The sequence below is a fragment of the Sycon ciliatum genome, chromosome 4 (assembly GCF_964019385.1).
Source record: "Sycon ciliatum chromosome 4, ocSycCili1.1, whole genome shotgun sequence".
In the NCBI taxonomy this organism is placed as follows: Eukaryota; Metazoa; Porifera; class Calcarea; order Leucosolenida; family Sycettidae; genus Sycon; species Sycon ciliatum.
The window spans coordinates 31,472,865-31,495,136 of record NC_088646.1 but is presented as its reverse complement, the minus strand read 5'-3'; the positions used below and the strand labels follow the sequence as shown (position 1 = coordinate 31,495,136).

The 22,272-nt window shown below is 46.5% G+C and overlaps 3 protein-coding genes across 4 annotated transcripts; 2 read left to right on the top strand and 1 right to left on the bottom strand.

Moving 5' to 3' along the window:
- The first annotated feature begins 303 nt into the window (after positions 1–303).
- On the top strand, positions 304–2,316 carry LOC135815650 (ADP-ribosylation factor GTPase-activating protein 2-like). The gene has a single exon (XM_065328973.1). It carries the CDS (start codon positions 550–552, stop codon positions 1,615–1,617), a length of 1,068 nt encoding a protein of 355 aa, XP_065185045.1. The 5' UTR covers positions 304–549; the 3' UTR covers positions 1,618–2,316.
- Positions 2,317–2,858: 542 nt separating this feature from the next.
- Positions 2,859–9,245, bottom strand: LOC135815647 (2-oxoisovalerate dehydrogenase subunit alpha, mitochondrial-like). The gene is made up of 8 exons (XM_065328971.1): positions 9,066–9,245; positions 8,083–8,292; positions 7,252–7,609; positions 6,696–6,840; positions 4,850–4,911; positions 4,487–4,628; positions 3,803–3,974; positions 2,859–3,425 (listed from the first exon to the last, which is right to left on the bottom strand). The coding sequence occupies exons 1-8, from the start codon at positions 9,120–9,122 to the stop codon at positions 3,261–3,263; spliced, it is 1,311 nt and encodes a 436-aa protein (XP_065185043.1). The 5' UTR covers positions 9,123–9,245; the 3' UTR covers positions 2,859–3,260.
- A 359-nt stretch (positions 9,246–9,604) lies between these two features.
- Positions 9,605–21,837, top strand: LOC135815644 (ran GTPase-activating protein 1-like). 2 transcript variants are annotated; one of them, XM_065328966.1, is made up of 17 exons: positions 9,605–9,848; positions 11,094–11,221; positions 11,684–11,743; positions 12,342–12,521; positions 12,960–13,094; positions 13,534–13,635; positions 14,281–14,337; positions 14,999–15,112; positions 15,581–15,680; positions 16,381–16,553; positions 16,907–16,951; positions 18,249–18,359; positions 18,728–18,772; positions 19,136–19,193; positions 19,498–19,592; positions 20,296–20,420; positions 21,007–21,837. In XM_065328966.1, exons 1-17 carry the CDS (start codon positions 9,740–9,742, stop codon positions 21,077–21,079), a joined length of 1,710 nt encoding a protein of 569 aa, XP_065185038.1. In that variant the 5' UTR covers positions 9,605–9,739; the 3' UTR covers positions 21,080–21,837. The 2 variants fall into 2 exon arrangements, with proteins under 2 accessions (XP_065185038.1, XP_065185039.1); XM_065328967.1 differs by lacking the exon at positions 21,007–21,837 and adding an exon at positions 20,829–20,995.
- The last annotated feature ends 435 nt before the right edge of the window (positions 21,838–22,272 follow it).

Below are 22,272 nucleotides of genomic sequence, written 5' to 3'. Positions count from 1 at the left end.
CTCCATGCCGTCGATCGGGACGATTTTCGGAAGGGTGGTACCTTTCCATATGACGATGACACAGATGTATCACAAGAGCAAAACAAATGCTGTTCCATGAGATGGATAGACCTTTTCACGGAATTAGTTCTTCGACAAATACTCAAGATTGATTCAGCAGATCATCTTTTTTTGCGAAAGAAAAAAAAACAAGCGCGAGGCACCCATCAAAAATCACGATTAGTGGCGTGTCACCTCCCTGTATTTTACTACTCCCTGTTTTCGACCATCCAGCTAGGCCAGATATCCTTGGATTTTGGTGATGGAAATCTCTCAATCATCAATGTTACTTGTATTGTGTCAGTTGTGAGGAGAACCTACATGAAGGACAACCTTTCTTCTTGTCTTGATCTCGGTGTCCAGGGTTCCCCTCGATTGTATTCTAAGTTTACTTCAGGGACCTGAGGTATTTAGTTCAGCCTTGTCCTACCACGCTTCATAGGGTGCTGGTGACGGTTAACACCATTGTCGGATTTTCATTGTCATTTCGTGCGAAAGAAATTGGTGGAAATGGCTGAACCAACGAAGCAGGAAATTTCGCAAGTGTTCAAGAGCTTGTCCTCATCACCGACGAATAAACACTGCTTCGATTGTAATGCTGGAAACCCAAGCTGGACTTCAGTCACCTACGGTGTATTTCTTTGCATTGACTGCTCGGCTGTGCATCGTTCTCTTGGTGTCCATCTGACCTTTGTTCGGTCCTCACTTCTGGATAGTTGGTCATGGGAGCAGCTTAGGAGGATGCAGGTGTCTGGCAACGGAGCTGCCACGGCATTCTTCCGCCAGCATGGCTGCAGCACCAAAGATGCCGCTGCGAAGTATAGTAGTAGGGCTGCTACCCTGTACAAGGACAAAGTCAGTCAGCTTGCAGCACAGGCCATGAAGCTGTATGGCACACAGTTGCATATCAACATGTCTGGCTCAGATCTGCAGTCCCCGCAGAAGAAGGAGCACGATTTCTTTGCCGATGCTGTTACCACGCTGGCTGCCTCATCCCCATCTCCTGCTGCAGGTTCATTTGCTAGTGCTAGCAATGGTGCGTCCGCGACTGCCACATCGTCCAGTAGCCGACAGCCCAAGGTGGACGGACTGGACCAGCGCCCCAAAGAAGGAGCTGCTCCAGTAAAATCGAGCATTGGAAAGCGGAAGCCAGCCGGTGGAAAGAAGGGCCTCGGCGGCACAAAGAAAGGTCTTGGTGCACAAAAGGTTGTTGCAGACTTCGACAAGCTAGAGATTGAGGTAAAGAACACTGATAAAGAGCGAGAGGTAGCCGAGGCTAGTGCCAGTGCCGCCGCCGCCACCTCATCGTCCATGTCCGAGATTGCAGCGACGCGCACCAAGCAGAAGACGCGTGCAGTCGGCGCTGGGCGCACGGCAGAGCAGCTGGAACGGCTGGGCATGGGTGCAGCCAGTGCTCACACCGTCACGCACAGTGCCTCCGGCAGTATGGCCACCATTGAGCAGGAGTCATCCAGCGGTGCAGCGCCCAAGATGACGTCCATGTACGATAGCAGCGGCCTGGGAGACGTGGACTCCAAGATGAACATGTACTGGGGCTCGTCGTATGGAAAAATGTAAACCGCATCGTATGCAGATCCGGCTTCGTGCTTAGGCAAGATTTTGTGAAGTTGCCTCCTCAGCAGTGACACAGGCAAAGTGCCTTGTACAATTGCTATTAATAATAAAGTTTGTTTTTAAAAAGTATCTTCACAGCGTTTCACTCTTTCTTTTCTTCGTGCTCATCTAGCGCTGTCTGCCTTGTTTCCTGGCGTATTGCTACCCCCCCCCCCCCCCAAGTACTTGTCTATTTCTGTGTTACTCGCTATTGATGTTTTAATTTGTTCCATTTAGTTTGACTTATCTGTGTCTGCATGCTGAAATTGGTTGTACATAGCTTGGCCTTTGTTTATTTACTGTTTGTACAGACAGTTGCTTCGTGTTGCTCTATTTAGTTCTCAATACATGTGCACTCCACTCGCTCTGGCTCGAAGCTCGATGGTAATTCTAGGGTCTGTGGTTAACTTCAAGCTTGAGTTCATTTCATCGTGCAGCTACATAACAGCTGCCACCTTGTCCGTATGTTGCGATATGCGTTCTATCTGCTCTGGACTCTCGGTTCTACGCCGTTCAGCTAAATACTTCTTTCTTTGTAGAGCTCTCATTTCTTATGGTCCCAGGGCATTAGATTCGGATAGTTTTTCTCGATTGAACTCGTCAACATGGGTAGAGGAGCTCGTTTTTATATCAACTATGTTGACAGTTTACTGTTCTACTCCAGTGCAGGTGTACTGCTGTAAAAGTTATGCTGTAAGTGTGGGAGTGTACCTAGTACAGGACGTCCCTCGTTAATACATAATCTCTGGGACTTGACAAAAATTGTTAATGTTATGTATTAACGGGGTTTATGTACTAAACGAAGTGTACATAAAGAAATGTTATGTACTAACCGACAAAATTTGTATGGTAGTGAATCACGTTTCGTCCGGGACTTGAGATTTCTTATGTACTAACGGGGTTTATGTACTAACCGGACTCGTATTAACGGGGGACGACCTGTAGCAGCAAGAGTACATAAAGGTTTATGTACTCTTGGTAGCAGGCATGCAGGAGCTTGACAGCTTACATGTATTGGTTTTAAAAGCAGTTATGCCTTCTTGGCATACAATGTGCTGTACCCGTATGCATGGATGTCTCCATAGCAGAGACTCTCGTCCACCGCGTCCTACATCTGAATATCTGAACCTCAACTTTGGCATGCGCTCTCTCTGTGGGAGTGGCACACTCCGGTTTGTCACCCTTTCATTCCACCGACCTGCACGGACAGCTTCACCATAGTCTGCATTGATATTGTTTGAGACAGTGGTTCCGCTTTGACAGCACTCAAAAAATGAAAAAAATGAAAGAAATATTTAGAGAGGACGAAAATAATTATATCCGTACTTCGTGTGGACAAGAGGAACCAAACGAACAACCAGCGAGAAGTTAATTATGAATAAGGTTTGCCAAATAGCTGAGCAGAGAAGGCTGTGTGTTGTCTTACGTGAGTGATTGTGCGCGCATAAACTTTTTAAGCGAGTTTGTACAGTATCCCGATAGGCAAAGCTAATTTATGTTAGGGTGACTCTAGCAATCAAGATCATGCAAATGTGTCATGGGGTTATGATTACATCTAGTTTCATGAGGCTGTCAGGAAGACTGGTGAGAGGTTTCATAGGCCAAGCTTAGAATGAGCCCACCGGGTACTTGTCAGAGTTGCGATCAACATGCTCCTTCATAAACTGGTACTGGCGCTTGAGACGGTCAGGCATCTCATCGTACACATCCTCAAACATGCTGATCATTGGCGGCTTGTTCTCCTTCTCGGCCACATCTACGGCATCGAATACCTGAAGTGGCATAGCAATGAAAAGAGGACCCCATCAGACAGGTCACGTATACGATTGTACTTCGAAGTACGTGTACACGTGGAGGGTGCCAACATGTTCAAGAGTCCAAGTAGAATAGGGAACACAATGGTCGAGGGGCCCAGGTCAGTGGACACCACAGGTCTGATTGAATAATTATTTATCTGTACTTCATGATGCAAAGTCAAACATCAGTGATAACCAACCTAGCAACAGAACCATACTGAGAGTACTGGGTCAATTGAGATGGCTAGGAACCCAAGCAGGGAACGAGGGTGGAATCGCATACATCAAGCAGATGTCTCGATGCTGGCTAGAGAACAAAAGAATGGTTTGGGAGAAGCAGATAGAAGTATTACCTTGTCACGGAACTCCTCACGGAGAGCTTCCTCATCTCCGTCCTGGAGCCAGCCCTGTCGTTTCATGTACTCAGAAAGCCGATTAATGGGCTGTTCGGTGTCTTCCCAGTGACCAACCTCAGACTTGGATCGGTACGCGGTTGAGTCATCACTGGTGCTGTGGTGGCCAGCTCTGAATAACAGACAACACAGAAAACAGAGACGGTCATGAGTGTCACAACAGGGGAGACAGTCACTAGTCTTCAATGGACAGCAAAGTACAGGAGAACACAGGTAACTTAAAGTACAGGAGAACACAGGTAACTTAAAACACAGCCAAGTTTTACTGTAAAGCGTGAAATTTTCGCGGCGTTTTTAGTTCGCGTTTTCAGAATCCGGACAGGTTTGCGAGGTTTTAATTTTGCGATTGCAGAATGGCATTCTTACTAAACCTGTGGCATTCTTCCTAAACCTTTCATGGATCTCCTTTTCGCGCTGTCTAAATTTCGCGATTTCCACGCGGTTGCGAATTTCGCAGAAATTAGACCATTGCAATAATTTCACGGTTTACAGTATGTGAACTAAGCCACGGCCTGGATATTATGAGAGCCGTGCAGGTGCAGCTAATGTAGGCACAGTATCTGTTTAGATAAGGTGGGCTGCAAAACTGAATGACAGGAAACGCACACACACGTCGCGACAAACCTGTAAGTCATGGCCTCGACGAGAACTGGCCGCTGCTGCTCCAGGGCCATCTTGCGCGCCTCTCGAATAACATTGTACACCGCGAACACATCGTTGCCGTCCACGCGGATTGTGTTCATACCGTAGCCAACACCACGGGCAGCTAAGCAGAAACACGCCAGGGTAAAGCACATAATAAAGGCCATGAACTGTAAGGTGCTGATGCTAGTGCTGATAGTTTACATTTTCAGAACATCAAGAAGCACATCAACTCCTGTAGAAAATCAATCCGTCACAAGTTACCAGGCAAAGCAGCGAGGGGCAAAAAAACCGAACAGATCCAAAGAACGGTTACTCCTGATATACAAATAGCAATAAACTCACCGATACCATCGCCACGATATTGATCACTGGTAGGTGTTGAAATTGCATAGCCATTGTTACGGCTATATGCAAGGACGTACGTACGCAAAAACACATAAACAGAATCAGATCAGTTTGTTACAGAGAAGCCACAATTGTGAGCGGACAAGGTAGAAATGGAACGTTAACTGCAGTCTGGCAAAAACTGTTTTTTTGCATGAAGGTCACCTACAACTATCTGTTTTTCAGATCCCAAAGTTTCAGGCTGATACTATGGTGGGAAGTGCCTTACATTCACCATTTTCTAGATGCCGGTCAGTATTTTAACGTCTGCTTCGGGATGATTTAAACAGTCCACCCTTCAGTACAACCAAAACACTGAAAAAAACCCATTATCTTGACCTGTATTTCTCCACAAGTGTATACCAGTGTGAAAGATGAGCTGATCACACACATGGACTCGTTTGAGGTGGAACCAAGCAACAAAACCACATAACTAGAAACAGCCGGAGCCGAAAAATCAGCTCCAGAGTAACTCGTGATGCAAGGCAAAATAATAGGACTGTTGAAGCTGGTACTCAATCCACACATCAAATACCACTACACACATGTCAAAAATAGAAGAATTTGGCGGACAAATGGTAATTCCAGTGTGTTCTTGCTTCAGCCATGTGTGCACGCTCTCGTCGTATACTGTTGGCGACCTCGGACTCTGCTCTGATGCATTGAAGCTCCCGACGACTGAGCGGCGCACCTTGGTAATATAGTTTGTAACATTTTGGCAGGAGACAGACAGCTCTTGAACACACAGCATGGAAATAATATTCCGGAGACGCACCACCAATACGGTGCCCATTGGCGAAGCAGGACGAGTCCACAGACTTGAGAAACTGTACTTAACGTAACGTTACACATCAGTCCGCAATCCGAGGCCTGATTTGACTTCTTTCCACTGAGCTCATGTTCACCAGCCTAGACCATTCTGTGTATCTCAATTCTTAAAACACTCATTTCCAGACAGTGCACGATGCAGGTCTGCCACTTGCATCCAATGCATTGGGCAACAGCTAGCTAGTTGTTCTGGGCTATTAAGTCCCTACATACGTTCCCCTGTGGTGCACGACGCTATTGTTTCTTCAGCTCCTGCGCTGTGTGCTTCAGAGCTCTGAAGTCGGTTCGGCGTATACATTCAGTACAACTCAGTATCCACAGGAACGTTCCCCTTCATTGGTGTTATCATCATCACTGCTGTCACCACGTTCGCCTGCATCCGAAAGATCCATCTCATTTGTTCCCTATGTCTTTTTGTACCGCGCTAAAGCCAGCAGCAAACAAAACGCTGATCGGCACGTCGTTTTCGGCGTAGTGGAAGACGCTCTCGACTACTACCTGACTCAGAAACGCTCTCAGAATCAGAGAAGCTCTCAGCACCTGACAGCAGGCTATCAGCTGATCGCCGTCACCTCCAAATTCGCCCGTCAATACGCCACCCGTCGCACAACTAGCTGCCATAACGGATTCACTTCAAATTTTCAGTGCTGGACCTTGAAGCCCTGTGCTGAGCGAGGCACAAGCGCTTGATGCAAATAGAGCCCTCTAACCCAGGTAAAAAATATGCCACAGTTTGCCAAACTTCAAACGCCTGTATCTCAAAATGATGTCATGCAGCTAACGTTCCATTTCTACCTTGTCCGCTCACAATTGTACAAGTAGCCTTTGAAGAAGTTCTGAAAAGCCCACAAGGAGAACTACTATTATTTTAGTGCTAAGCCTAAGGAGTGAGGTGGCGTGCACACACCATGATTCACAGAGGATTAGAGTGTATGTGTACTTGTGCATCAGTATCCAGTTGTTTTACGAAGCTTACCAAATAAAAATCATGGGGCATTCGAGAGTGGCAGCAAAGTTCATTGCAGCATGAGCATCACCCTCACTGGCAGCACCATCACCAAAGTATGTGATTGTACAGAGGTCGGGACTCGCGCGCTTCAACGCATAAGCTGCACCAGAAGCTGTAAGTAATAAACAGTGGTGAATACAGAACAAGACAAAAAACAACTTCATAACTTTGATGTCCATAATCAGAATTGAATAAGTAGGAATTTCACTTGCCGACAGTTCATCCGCTCCGTTGTATGGCATACAGTAGTGTCTGAGACGAAAGTATGCACTTCGGTACCCGGCACACATACGCATTTAAAACAAACATCCGGATAGCCGCAGAAAGCAGCCTGTAAATTGGGTTGACTTCTGCGCCAGTTTCAGGTCGTGATTTGTAAACAGTGGTAGAACTGCATGCGCGCACCAGGCAATGTTTGGCTATTGACTCAAGTAAGACAATACAAACAGTACAAATCGACAACGAATTTGAGCCGTGCAGCATGATTCAGAAGTGAAAATTAAAATCACTGTCTCAAACCAACCTTGTGGCAGCTGTGTAGTGAGCGGTGATGAGATTGTCACATAGGAGTGCTTGGCTGAGCCGTAGTGGACTGGCATCTGTTTCCCTTTGCCAAAGTCGTGGCGATTGCCAAAGCACTGGTGCACGCACTGCTGCACGGAGAAGTCGCGCCACATCAGCACGGCTGCCTCGCGGTACTGTGCGAACACCGGGTCTTTGTTGTTCAGCGCTGCGGCACTGCCGACCAGCGTTCCCTCCTCGCCATGGGCAGTCATATAGAAGGAGATGCCACCTTGGCGCTGTACATCATACAGGACCTTGTCCATCTCGTTCAGCTGCAGCATGACGTTGTACATCCGCTGTACTACTTCCCTGCTCAACTGCGGCAAGGAGACAATACACACATGCATATACACACGCACACACGTACACACACACGCACACATACATGCATTCAATATAGGGCTGAACAATTATACTGATTACTCGGTAATCAATCGTTGATTCTTAGCAACAAACTAATCCCAACCAACTAATCGCTACTTTAAAAATCGTTAGGTGTTCTGCACCCAGAACGTACTGAAACCCCTGTTTTGCGAAGTTTTAATCAGTTTCCACTATGAAGATGCAGTTGCCACAGGAACGGATTGTGTTTTGAGGTTCAATGAAATTCAAAATTGGGATTTTTGCACACAAATCTGATATATTTGGCATTATTTGCTGACAACTATAATCGAGTAATCGATCGTCAACTAAGAGTAAGAGAGTTTGCATGTCAGTTGAACGTTCTACTTTGAAGTAAATATACCCTCCCCTAGACAAAGTACAAGGGCCATAGCAGTAGAGGACTTACATCTGGAACTTCAGCCCCCTCGATAGGTTCACCAGATCGATCAAGAACCCTGTACACTGGCATAGGATCCATGTTATCTGGCAGTTGAAACGTGGGCTGGCTGACAAAGTGAGCGTACTGGCCAGGTCGCTGCCCAGGGTAGCGTGCCCGATCATTGCCGTCAATATCCTCCACTGTTGATGACATTGGGCGACTGAGAAGCTGAGATACCTGCAGCAGCAGAACAAGTACATTACTAATTACTACTAATTGCCTCTAGCATCCAACGAGTACAGATTTGGTGGATACTCCGAGAGGGAAGAGAAAGAGCAGGAGCACGTGAAAAAGCTGCGGGCTGTTGGCCTATCTAGACGCATGGATTGAGTAATATTCAGTAAATGGCCATTGTTCCAAAGCCAGAGAATGAGAACTGTTAGCATAATGATATGAGTGAAACTGCTGTATACTACCAGGGTACATGCAGTGGTGCTGTATGTATTTTAATGCAAGATCAAAGTAATACTTGTGGCACACCAGCTACTAAACACTGAAAGCTCTACTGTAATTTTCCGAGCCTCGATCGGTACCGTGAAATGCGTTTCCAACAGACTCAACCGGGCAAGCTAAATCTTGTTTCCTGTTCTGTATGATTGCTATCAATCACATTTACCTGCTACTTCTACTCATTGTCCGCAGTGTACGTGGGTAGGAGTTGGTTGTATTCTGTATGGAGAATTTGAGATTTCCAAATCTATCTGACACTTGATACAATGCCATGTTCTAGTAGTAGTACATTAGATCCCCAGATGTTTGGACAATAGGAGTTGGGTGGATTTCTTGCGTGGTGCAACGACGGTAACAAGTCAGTCAAGAGTTCACAATTACTTAAGGAAGGTGCTAGATTAAACAAAGTTATGTGCCAGTACCTGGCAACAGCCTGCCCCCGAATGAAGAGAAACGTTATTGCTGGTGTGGAATCGATTGTTTAGGATAGTGACACTTACCTGTGGACGGAGATTTCTGGCCAGGAACCGCCTGCCAATACCGCAGGCCAGCGCCATAATGTTGGACTTCTATCAGTAGCTGTCCAAAATACGCTTTGGGGAACTCAATACTTATTAGAATACCGACATCAACAATATTCTCCCAAACTCTGATCGGTGATTTGTTGAGCACAACAAACACTATGAAAGTTACAGATGATCTCAGATCTATGTGCAGCGTGCAAGCAGGTACGCAAAGACACGTACACAATGAGTGATCAAAAAGGGGAAGCCCCAACAGTTCAAAAGTCATGCAGAGGAACTCACTTGTTTTTGCTTGTTTGTTGCACAAGCTCAGAAAACAGTGGATTCACACAAAAAGGGCCCATTTTAGGGATTACCGTTCAAAACGCAAACTGAAAGACAGAACGTACAAGGTTTGCTCCAAATCCTTCCTGGGAACGCGCACACAAAGTGTGCAAATCCCAAAAACGAAATGCAAAAATGAGAAATTCAAATCTGCACGCAAGCAAGCCAGGGCACTCGTATTTCAAGAAGGCAGGAAAAAGGGAATGAGAACATTTCCGTATTGTTCGGAGGTTGTTGGAAAAGACTCTAGTTGCTCACCATTGTTTTCCTTCAGCTGCTTTTATTTGTCCTAAATAATTCAAACCCGTAGTAAAACATAGTAAAACATGAGTAGTCCAAGTCTTATCGAGAAGGCTGTCGAGTCAGTGTCACTGGAAGACAATATTTGCCTGTCGTTCAAAGATTTGACATTGAAATTGGAATCAGCTGAGGATGGTATGTACATATGTATTCTGTTTTGTTTTATAGACGTATGTTGTGATGCATCGTGGTTATCTGAACATCACTTCAACCATACTGGCTACGTTGTAATGTTAGCACCTGAAGAGTATTTTCTATTTTGTTTTGACTCCGTTCTGAGCGCCAGTTGACAAGATTGTTTTGCAGCTTTATTCCTTTCTACAGTACCTCTGAGGCTCTGTGTAATAACAAAAAAAGTAGAGAGAGAGTGCATTCCCACTTGCTAATCCCATACTACAGTACAACTTCAGTCTAGCACACTTCCAAGCTAGGAAAAATCCGTACTTTGTAGCTGAGGTACATTGTACTGTCTATCCAAGGTAGTAATACATTATGACTGGTATGGCATTATGCAGGGTCCTCAAAAATAGTACTGTATAGCCCACACAGGAAGTACGTTATATCCGGGATGCTTTATGCTTGAGATTCGTCGAAATGTAGTGCAATACAAGTACAGCGTACAGTTGCGCTCACTGAAACCCGACCCAAAGTGCGAAACTGGCGTCCTGGATCAATTCCGATTACATCACTGTACATGTACATGTACTTGGTATTCCGATTACATCACTGTACATGTACTTGGTATTCCGATTACATCACTGTACATGTACTTGGTATTCTGATTACATCACTGTACATGTACTTGGTATTCCGATTACATCGCTGTACATGTACTTGGTATTCTGATTACATCACTGTACATGTACTTGGTATTAGATAAACCTTGTATTTGGATATTGTTGGTTGACAGCATGTTAGAAATCACTGTACTTGTATATGCGTACGTCCAGTCGCATTCGTACCACTTCCAGGACTTCAAGGGCCGTGCAGGTTGACGCTACATATGCTGTGTAACTGATTGTCATGTAGCCAAGTGCCCGATAAGCGAGTGTGTGAGAGGCGAGCGTCATATAGGCCGGTGCTGCACTCTGTATTACATGTAGCGGCATTGTGCCACTGAGAGAGAGAGAGAGAGAGAGAGAGAGAGAGAGAGAGAGTTGTACTCTGTACCCGTGTGCTCTGTACACATCATGCACGCTGTGCAGGTGGAATAGTGGGTTTTCTGCTTGTATGTGGGGTTGTGTGATCTTGTGGCACTGAACGTTCTCACATGCGCTTGCCTTGGCTGTGTGCTAATGGATCGGTGCAAGAGCTTAATCGCGATTGCCGTGCCTGCGCCACAATTGAATTTCTCTTTACCTTGTTTTGTCTTGCTGTCAGCTGCACCTGTGGTGAGGAAGATTGTGGATGCTCCACAACTGGAAGAGCTATGTCTGAGTGGAAACACTATTGGTGTGGAAGCTGCAAAGGCTATTGCCAAGGCATTGTCGGAGAAGCCCACCTTCAAGGTAGGATTCCATTCATACACAAGCCAAGGCCTTCTACCTGCACACGGACATACACACACACGCACACACACACCTCAGACCTCAGACATGCCCATCGCGGAAGCGATGATAGCGAACAGCTATGTTAGACATAGCAACTTGTGCTGGGATTACACCATTCAACAGCTTGCAAGGCTGATGAATTGACCGCCACTATTTTTAGCCTGGTATCCACCACACAGCTGCACACACACACACACACACACACACACACACACACACACACACACACACACACACACACACACACACCTCAGACCTCAGACCTCAGACATGCCCATCGCGGGAGCGATGATAGCGAACAGCTATGTTTCTAGACATAGCAAACACACACACACACATGCACACATACATGGACACCAACACAATGAGTGGAGTGTAACGAGTAACAGCGTATCTTTGTGTGTTCTTGTGCATTTGCAGAGGGCCATGTGGGGAGATATATTCACAGGACGCCTTCGGTCAGAGATCCCTCTTGCTCTGGTATGGCCAGGATGCTTTGTGTGTGTGTGTGTGTGTGTGTGTGTGTGTGTGTGTGTGTGCCTGTCTGTCTGTCTGTGTGTCCGTCTGTCTGTCTGTCTGTCTGTACATGTATGTCTGTGTCTGTATGTGTTTGTACGTGTACATTTTTGTGTTAGTGTATGTGTGAGTGACTCTGCTGCTCATAGTATTGATGAAGCACAGTGATTAGTAGGTACACACACACACACACATCGTGTATCACTTCTGAAGAAATGGTCCATGAGAAATGTGTTTGTTGTCGTGCTGAGTTACTTCGTAACTTGCAAAGGTGAGCATCCGGCAACTTGACTGCCAACGGTGAGCATCCGGCAACTTGACTGCCAACAATGTTCCAATGCAACATTCTCTGTCGTGTCTCATGGCTCCATGGCTTGCACAATGCTGCATTGAGTACTGTTGTGGCAGTTTCCCATCTTTCATATATTGTGTGCCATATACTAATTATGTGCACTCTGGCAGATCCCAATAGCAGGCTGTGTACAGTACAGTACGGAGTATCTGTTCGGGAAACAGATGTTATTTGTACCCCCCCCCCCCCCCCCCCCCCCCTGTTTGTCAGCGTGCTCTCGGTGAAGCTGTCATCAGCTCCGGTGCTCAGCTGGAAGCTATTGATCTCAGTGACAACGCGTTTGGTCCGGACGGGGTCGAGGCAGTGCGGGAACTGCTGGTGAGCCGTGCCGGATTCTCGCTGCAAAGCCTTCGTTTCCACAACAATGGTCTTGGTCCAGGTGGTGGCAAGGTGAGTGATAGTCTATTTCTGTTTTAAACTGTTTTTCTCTGCACATAATGCACATCAGGCATGCCTTGTAGACGTTGGGGTAGGTCAAAGTGGCATTCTCTACTTACTACTTGTAGTAGTAGGCTTATGAAATTCCCGTTTATCATGGTAGCGAGTGACCTTGCAATAATTGACCGTATGAGGCATCACGGTGCAACTTGACCAGACGGGTTGCAACATGTACTATGTGTCCATGTATCTAATATGTTCTGAGTTACCAAAGCTCATCATGAAAGATCCTCTTATAACAGTGGCGGAATTAATCTTTTTCCATGTATCTGCTAGGCCTGTGTCTTGTGTGTTGTCACATCTCCTATGCGTGAAGCCTTAGTTGTTGCCAACCTGTTGTTCAATGTTCATGCTCTTGGCCTGTGGTCGTCTATGGTGTTTGTTTGTTAGATCCTCTCTGAAGCACTCCTGCAGTGTCACAAGAATGCCACGGCTGCTGGTGTACAATTTGCACCCAAATCTGTTGTGGTGAACCGAAATCGACTGCGTGACGAGGGTGCCACACATTTGGCTGAAGCCTACAAGGTAACTTGTCTTTGAATATAAAACCAGCTGTCATTGCTATATCTTCCATCCTCCACAGCTGTACGGGCATGCAACTCAGATGTACCTACTAAGTTATTCGTCTCAGTTTGTGTAGTCATCCAGCACCAATAGTTTTCTGATGGTATCACGGAATGTGTACCTTTGTAGGTGATGGCTCTTCTCCCTGTGGATGTTTCTGTATCGCTAGCATTGGCATTGCTTGGCTTCCATTCCTAACCACGCTGTGCTGGTGTTGGATGATAGTGTTCTGCTAGTACCTGTGTAGGTTCTTCAGTATACTGTCATTCTCTAGACGATCCTTTCCTGTTCAGTTGCAGCAAGTGCAATCACTGTGACATCCTCACTCTTACTACTGTATCATTACATGTATTCTGGCTTGAATGTTGTGTCATGTTATCCTTGTCTTCGTGATTATCAGGCGCTTGGCTCCCTGCAGCAGCTCTCTATGTTCGAGAACTCCATCCTGGCACCGGGTATTATTGCGCTGGCCAACTCCTTTCCGTCTAACCCTAACCTGGAGGTAAGCTGTAGTATTAAAAACAAAACAAAACCTGTATAATGGTGGTGCAAGCGCTCTGACGAGCCTTGTGTCTAACACCGGTCCTGTGCTCTGCTCACTGTATTGGAAAGAGACTTGCGATGGGTTGTGCTCGCGTCGTATCTGGACCCTATGAAAGAGAAATCCGCCAGCAATCTCAACTCCACTCTCTGCAGGGACCTTATCTGCAGCTTTTCGATCATGCTTGTGTGCGGTGTGATGCTGTCCGTGCCTCCAATGCGGCTCAGCAGTAGGTGCTGTTAAGTGTGCTTGCATTCTTCTCCTGCAAGAGTACATCATGAAATCCAGCATGTGCAGCTTCAGTGCGGATGTATGTTGCAGAGCAATTCCTGGATTACGCCATGGTTGATGCAGAGAAACGGCAGCAATCGGGTGTAGTGTTAAAGCTGAGCTGCAAGAGTGCAGCAGATGTAGAGACTTGCTTGAGTCCTGTTTGTACCCACTACATCACCGAACTGATGTAATCCAGGAATTTATCTGCAATCGCCATCCATCCGAGCTGCATACTCTTTTTTCACTTTCACTATACCTTTGTTGCTTTGCTTGCTTGACTCTACGCGTGTGTTTGTCTGCGCGTGTGTGTGTGCTCTGCACCGGTGCTGTTAGGATATCAACTTGTGTGACAATACATTCACGTCTGAAGGTGGTGTCGCCATGGCAAAGGTACTGTACTGCTGTGATCATCGCTGTCGCTATTCAGGAGCGATATGAAATGAATGCATTCCTGGGGCAATGATTTGCTGTATGCTGCATGCTTGCCTGTTGTCTGTAGACCACTGCAGTGTGCATGCTGTGCACACCAAGCATTCTGAGCTGACATTGATGATGCTAGTGAGTGTAGGGACAGGTAGAAACTCAGGTTTTGGAAGGAATCTTTTTCTTCAAGCATATTTTTAAAAGAGTTACTGTAGTGTTGCACATAAAAGAATGACCTGTGTAGAAGTATGACTCGAATAGAAGCCGATTTTTCGAAGCGCGCCGTGACACAGAAGCACTATTTGAATAGAAGCCGCTCTGTGCAAAAACACGTGCAAGTACTTGCATAGTACATGCATGGTGGTGTACACTGCACAGTCTACACTGATGATCTTGACGTAGAGGCATGGTTTGAACATGGTTTGAACCCCGGCTTATACGGCCGTAAGCACCTGCTATTATATGCGGCATTACGGTAGTTTAAAACTCCGTGCCTTTCCACCACTCGTGTTCTTTACTTGTACTTGTAGTCTTTTCTTTATTTTTGTAACTTGTTTATAGTTGTGTTGTACAGACGTTTCCAACATTGTTCATTTTGTTGTCTTCCTTGCTGCCTGTTGTACTTCAGGTTTTGCCCAGCCTGAAGAATCTGCGTGCAGTGAACTTTGACGACTGTCTTGTGCGGTCAGATGGACTGAGTGCGATCGCCGATGCGTTCTACGAGGCATGTCCTAAGCTGGAGGTCAGTCATGCAAGTTCCGCATGCACTGTCTTACAACTCTTGGGGTAGTTACTTGCTGTGGATGTTGCATGCCACTTGGTCAGGACTTCCTCATGTACATGCTGTTGACATTGTTTCTGCTACTGCCTGGTGCCGCTTTTTTTACTTGTGAAGTTGTGATATAACTGAAACAGTGCTGGCCCAGTGCAACTAGCTACAAAACTGCCATGATCCTGCATTCCTCTAGAGACCTTGTAGTCTCCTCCTCCCCCACCCCCTGCCGAAGTCCCACTATCTTCATGATTCCAATTATTGCATGGAGTACTGGAAAGATTGCTGTGTTGTTAGATAGTGTGTCAATGTGCCTGATCAACCATATTCACTGGATAGTCTCAGGCAACCTTGTCACAACCGTTCTCCTTGGTCTAATTGCCAATTCCATTGAGTATGAATGCTTTTCTTTGACGTCATGTGTGGATATACTTGCAGACAGTGCATTTGGCACACAATGAAGCCGATGGAACATCGGGTATGGCTGTTGCACGTGCTCTTGTGGCGAAACCTTCAATCAAAGCTGTCGATCTGAATGGTATGTTGTCTCCTTGGGCCTTCTCTCATATGCATGACGGCATTGACTAACGGCATGTTGGCTTTCTGGGCCTTACTTGATATCATCAAGAGTTCATAACCCCCCAGAGTGTGCAATGCCTGATCCAGCTCTGCATAAGGTCTTGGTCGAGCGTAGTCGGATCTTCTGATGTCATGTGTACGCCCCACACCAGCGCAAGGCCGGTCTCGAGGCAGGGCACTGTTGTTTTTGATCCAAGAGTACCCACGAATCCCCGGGTCTCCTCAGATGTGTACTGTATTATGACGCAAAGATCCGATTACGCTCGACCAAGACCCTATGCAGAGCTGGATCAGGCGTTGCACACTCTGGGAGGTTATGTAACATTACTCTTTATATCATTTATTGTGACGTTGACAGACCTGCTCATTAGAACAGTTTCTCCACTGTGATGCAGCTGCAAGTTTTTCGCAAACTCAAATTTCTTTTCGCTCACTACAATTTGCAACTACTGAACTTGTCCCTTTTTTGTTCTAGGAGTAAAAATGACTTTGTTGTTGTTGTGTGAGGGTGTGTATTTGCCACACGACGTTTCTCCATCCATTCACCTTTGTATGCCAATGAATACGATTTATTCTTGCATGTATTGTTTTGTTGATGCACGTGATGTGGTCCTGTGCTACTGTGTGTGTTTGTTGCCACGTTGTTCTTGCACTTGCAGGCAATATGTTTGGTGCGAGTATTGTAACGGAGATGGAACAGATGTTCCCGTCCTCGGTGCTGCATAGCCTGGACGAGGATGAAGACGAGGACGGTGATGACGACGACGGGCGAGACAACGAGTACGACGAAGGTGCGGACTCTGAGGGCGATGCTCCAGATACCAGAGACGCGGTAGGTGTGCTGCTGCTGCCTGCCTGTGTCACCCGTGTAGAGATGTTCATGGGACGGTGGTGTGCTCTGTGAGACAATGCGGCATACACTATACTACTAACTACAGGCCGCCGTTTATAATAATAATAAGACTACTTGACTTCCCGCTTGCTGGTATGAGTGTGGGACCTTGCTGTTCTTTTTTTCACTGTATGTGTGTATGTGTTTGTTTGTGTGTGTGTGTGTGTGTGTGTGTGAGAGGGGGGGGCAATCCTGTGATTGCGTATACCTGGAATGGGATATTTGCACTGATATCGTGTTCACTCACACGGCTTAATTTCCGTACTCGTGTCGGTTGTGATTTCTGTCGGCAGATATCGGTCAGCAGTGTAGATTCACGGTTGGAACGACTAGCATTTGTAAGTGCACCAGTAGAACTGAGGGTTAGCTGCTGAAAATGTCCGTTCTGAAGAAATAAAGAGACCCCCAATGCCGGAGTCACAACATTATATCCAAACATTACTTGCTATAGAAGAACTGGACAGTGTCCCAGAAAGGGATCGGCCCCACATATTATGTATTGCCACTGTGTGAGCTCTTATCTCCCTGAGCACTGTGCAGACCTCTGAAACTGCGATCTTTTCTCTATGGGCCAGCTGAACGACGGTGCGCTGCCCATATTACATCATGTGGCTTTATCCATGCGCTGCAGAAAGTCGAAAACCACACTTTCCCTAACTTCTTTTTTTCGAAAACCACACTTTCCCTAACTTACAGAGCTTAAAAAAAATTGTTTACTGCATGAGTGCAGTTGAGAGCGCTCTCCAAGCTGCAGGAGATAGACTAACTTGGCTTGACACTGTTGACAGATGCGTCGACTCTGCTCCTGTCTAACAGGTTCAGGGAAGATGCGAGCTGCGTGTATTATTATTATTATGACTCATAATGAGTGCAGTTGTGATGCAAGCAAGTTATGTACTTAGGCTAGATGTATGAAGCAACGTACTGCGCACTGACCTATGATCACAGTTGCATACTTTTGGTTATGTGCTCATGTTGTCATGACTAGGGCCCAGTGGAGGTACACATGTCTGGCAAGTCCATGATAAGAAACTCTAACTAGCAATAGATGATAGGGATGGTTTTAAAATGGAATAACTAAGGAAGGTGCAAGGCCGTCACAGCCCGCCCCACTTTTTTGGCCGTTTTTTTTTTTTTTTTTTTTTTTTGAAGCACATTACAACAAAGCACAATGATCGCAGCTTAGCCCAAACGTGATAAATCCTTGTCCCTGATCGTGGTTTGTTGCAGAAAAAAGTCTTTCATTGCAGATACACTGAAATGGCACCAAATGCCAGCCTGGAAATGCTTGCAATTGGCTTCAATTTTTGAATTTTTTTCCCGGGGGAGGGTAATGTTTGTCCAAGATCGTAGTGTCTTCTTCGTTTGTTGCAGAATCAAAAAGACTTTCATTGTAGTTACCGTACACTGAAATAGCACCAAACACCCGGAAATGCTTGCAATTGGCTTCAATTTTTGAAATTTTTCCGGGGAGGACCCCCGGACCCCCCCTTCCATGGCCGCCCCACCTCCAAAGTCGGTGCGACGGGCCTGAGGTGGGATTGACACAAGTATGGAATTTGCTTCAACAAGTCTGACCACATCTGCCAATGAGCTGCAACACATGGTTTTGCTCTTGTTTTCTTCACTTCGCAGCCCGCTGAGCCGCTCTCACTGGATGACGCCAGGGCAGCACTGCTCGATCCCTCCAGTGCACGTATAGTGCAGCTCGGCAAACAGCTAGACACTCTGAAGCAGGCAGTGCAGGTGAGACGCAGCCATAGGCCAAGCTACTGAAGTACATTCACAAATAGATGGTCTCTGGCTCTAGTGAGCTCCCGTATTTGGTGATTTTTGTGATTAACGAAGTATTGCTACTCCGTCTTGTTACAATCTTCCTCGTGCCACCCAATTGTGAAACACATGGTGTTGATCTTTGCTTGGCTCTATGGCTAAGCATTGCATCGGGACTGCATAAGTGCAACGCCTGCTGTACCTTCTTGCAGCTTTCTGCGACACTTTCCTTGCCTGGCCATACATGCATCTGTAAATTTAAATTGGAGATCTTGATCACTCTCGTATTCCATTGTGATCACTGTAGGCTGTGTGCTGTGTGTCCTTGGTTGTAACTGCAGGCAATTCAAGACGACGTGAAGCAGGTTGCTATTGCTTTCTCAGAGGTGAGTGACCAGGGAATGTCTTGCATGCCAGTGGCTTTTTCTAAAAAACAAATACTGTTCTATAGTGCATTTCGAAACACAGATGGTTGAACGTCAGGAGAGCTCCGTTCAGACTTCAGCGTACTCTCAAACCATGATTTGAGTATGTGAACTCTCTCAAACTCTCGTGTTGATAGCAAGTCATGGTCATAACACCACACCAAACCCTGAAACCGGTCCGAAGTGTAAACAGTGTTGCGTGAATTATCAATAGCTCTCGATAGGGCTGTTTGTGGTGGTCGCGATCTAGTAATATATCATCATGTACGTACATTAGGCCTAACGTACATGCCTTCGTTGTATTCTGTTTCTTCATCTTGCCAGGCGTGCAATGTAGTACGACAGGGTGATGAGCAAGCACAATCAGCTGAAGCATTCTCTGGTAAGTCAGTGTACAAGTAGTGCATGCTGAGTCAGTGACCATGAGAGACATGAGCAACAATTTGCTCTGATGCTTTATGTGAATCTTTGTAGTTGATGATTGTCTTGTGATTGTCGACTGGCAGTTCTTGTTGAAGCGTAAAAAGGAGAGATAAAGAACTGTGCATGTGGTGATTCTACTGTCCATTTGTAGTCTGGTAAACTACAAGTGTAGGGTGAACTAGGGTTTTGTGATTCCGATTGTGTTGCCAGAGTCACTGAGACGTTGTCGAATTGCTTTTCTTCCTTGTCTCTCTTGTGTTCAGACTGTTTATTGTCGTCATCACTTTCACATCAACATTCCAAGGTTACTGGTGATAGTCTGGTGGGAGAGATCCTGGTTCAAATGGGCTTGCTGAAGGTGAGGCTAGGTTCCACGCTCCGCCGCCAAGTGAAAATGTCACCTGTGAGCCCACTACATGTACCTACTTTGTGGCAAGACATGCTCTAATGGTGGTTTTGACCTGATCCTTTTTCCGCTGAAAACGATTCTATTCTTGCCATGCGTATTTTTTATCGATAAGCATCCAGTCCACACACCGTATGTTCTTTTATTATTTTTACTCGTGCATTCCCAACAGACCCCAAGGTTACCGGGTCCCCAATATCAAGAGTACACTACTCCCCAGAGTGTGCAGCTGTTGAGGGGTATCTGTCGCCACTCATATTCAGAATTACGTCAATTTTCAAGTGTAACCTGCTAACTACGTGTACTGTAGTATGTTGGAGATGCAGGGCTGACTACGTGGTGCGGGTTTGTGTGCAGTCCGGTGCAACACATCACTGAAATTGACGTCATCCTGAGAACGAGTGGTGGCGAGGTTTGTGTGGAGACTTGAGGTCAACTACCTGTTTAGCCCATGGCGCGACTGTCGTCATATGCATTGCAAAGGAGTTGACTCAATCTTGTGTACATGTACTTTGAAGTGGGCACGCCACTGTGGCCAAAACGAGGCGAACTGTTGCATTCTCTGGAGTCTGAAACATTGTCAAAAATGACCTACCTACACGTACACCGTGTTGAATTGTGCTTTGCTCTCTTCTGGTTTATTTGGTTTTGCTAGAGTGAAGATAAGATAGTGCCTCGGCTAAGCGATGTTGGCGGTGGTCTTGTGCTTCTTCGCCATGTCGCCATGCAAGCCTACTTCCCGAAAGACGCTGCGGCTACGCTGGCAGCGTTCCTGACAAAGTAAGAGTTTGTTTGGGTGCATACGTGCGTGTGTGTGTGGGGGGGGGGTGCATGTGTGTGGGGGGGGGGGTGCATGTGTGTGTGTGTGTGGGGGGGGGGGGGGGGGTGCATGTGTGTGTGTGTGTGTGTGTGTGCGTGTGTGTCCATTTCGTCGATCAGGAGACCTGAAACGACATGCCAAGTTCTGCGCTCGTGTTCTCACTTGAACTTTCCGACATTCGCTATCATTGCGTACGCAATGGGCAAGATCAAGGTCAAGGTGTGTGTGTGGGGGGGGGGGGGGGGGAGGGGGTGCATGTGTGTGCGTGTGGGGGGGGGGGGGGGGAGGGTGCATGTGTGTGTGTGTGTGTCCAATGAACTGTGTGTACATGTGCATGTGTGTATGTGGGTGAATGTCTTTGTCATTAGAGAGGTTCTGCTATACGTGAAACGTAGAGAGCAGGTGTCTGGGTTACCGCACGTGCAGTCCTAAGACTAAGTTCCTGGGACTGCTTGCTCACTGTACTGGTACTTGTAGGCAAGTGGAGAGCAATGCCACTGGTGTGCGTTGTTGCTGACTTGCCCGTATGCCTCTGCCTGCGTACAGACCCAATAAGCGCCTAACGACAGACAACCACGAAGATCGCAGCCGCCTGCTTCAGGTCCTCTACACGGTGTGAGCGTGGACAAGAGAGGAACACAACGACTAGAGCTCTCACTCTCTTCCTCTCTCTGTGTGATGGCAGTGCTACTGCCGCCAGGGTAGCCAAGACTGCCACCGGCGCTGGTGCTTTGGGCACCACCCTTACAGTCCCTGCTGCCTACTAACAGTATTATGATCATAATTATTGTGAGGAGCACACACAACTTGAACAGCACGTGCTGTCGGCTACTTGACGGCTGTACTCCTCAGGGCCAAGACATACGGCATGCCTGGCATCGTCATCATCACAACTAGTGGCACGTTGACGTCCTCCCCCGAATGAACCCATTAGACAGAAGACCCCCAAATATTTCCATGATAGGATTTTGTGCAATTTTAGTTTCCGGCTGCGATGATTCTGTAGACTGATAAATTTACGCCGTCTCGTTTTTATTACCACAGTACAGCTCTTACCGGTCACTCTCTTCACTTGAGAATATTTGGTTATTTTTACTTCTAGCTTTGTTTCATTTGAAAGAGAGAGAGAACCCGGGCTGTTTCTGCCTTGGAGATGCTTGATTTTTTGTTCCCTTGTGATCCGTTTCTAGAGCCTTTGTTGTCAAATCATGCTGGCGTTGCTTTGGCTGTTGATATGTTGCTGCTGCTGCTGGTCGCGGCGCTATGGCGTTTGCACTTTTCTCTGCGCTGATCATCTCTTGCTCTTTCCCTATCTTCATCCTATCCCTCAAATCGTATGAATGTACAAGTAATTCGTGGTGATTAGGCCGAAAAGTGCTTTTGTGTAAGCCCTTAAAAGTATGCATGGTGATTACTGCAACCCATGGTGGACCGGAGAGTTACTAACTGGTTGGTGTGACTTCTGATCAGATAGATTATAGCGGGCCAGGGAAAATTGAATATGACCCGAGGGCGAGGCGGGTCGGAATATGCATCGCAATGAAGAGTACAATCGTAAGCTCCTACTGCCCGGGTACTAACAAAATGCATTATAAAAGTACGAGTTCACACATCCACGTTTATAATACCAAAAAAATTTGTGCTGAGTTACAGAGTAGACGGTAGACTATCTATGGTGCATGATTGGATCAATGCAATCGAGAATAGTGCTATATATGCTGGTGATGATGTAGACTACGAACTACGAACAAAATGTGGCCTGCTCATGCGCAGAACGATCGATGGCTGCTCGAACTCGTGCAGCTACAGCTA

What these genes read in the sequence shown, in the direction of transcription:
- LOC135815647 (XM_065328971.1), bottom strand. Translation starts at nt 9,122, where the DNA reads ATGGCGCTGGCCTGCGGTATTGGCAGGCGGTTCCTGGCCAGAAATCTC. An exon ending in CACTACACAGCTGCCACAAG is followed by an intron (nt 6,841 to 7,251) that starts GTTGGTTTGAGA and finishes TATTACTTACAG; the next exon opens with CTTCTGGTGCAGCTTATGCG. An exon ending in GTCGAGGCCATGACTTACAG is followed by an intron (nt 3,975 to 4,486) that starts GTTTGTCGCGAC and finishes TCTGTTATTCAG; the next exon opens with AGCTGGCCACCACAGCACCA.
- LOC135815644 (XM_065328966.1), top strand. Translation starts at nt 9,740, where the DNA reads ATGAGTAGTCCAAGTCTTATCGAGAAGGCTGTCGAGTCAGTGTCACTG. An exon ending in ATTGGAATCAGCTGAGGATG is followed by an intron (nt 9,849 to 11,093) that starts GTATGTACATAT and finishes TCTTGCTGTCAG; the next exon opens with CTGCACCTGTGGTGAGGAAG. An exon ending in TTCAAATGGGCTTGCTGAAG is followed by an intron (nt 19,593 to 20,295) that starts GTGAGGCTAGGT and finishes TGGTTTTGCTAG; the next exon opens with AGTGAAGATAAGATAGTGCC.
- LOC135815650 (XM_065328973.1), top strand. Translation starts at nt 550, where the DNA reads ATGGCTGAACCAACGAAGCAGGAAATTTCGCAAGTGTTCAAGAGCTTG.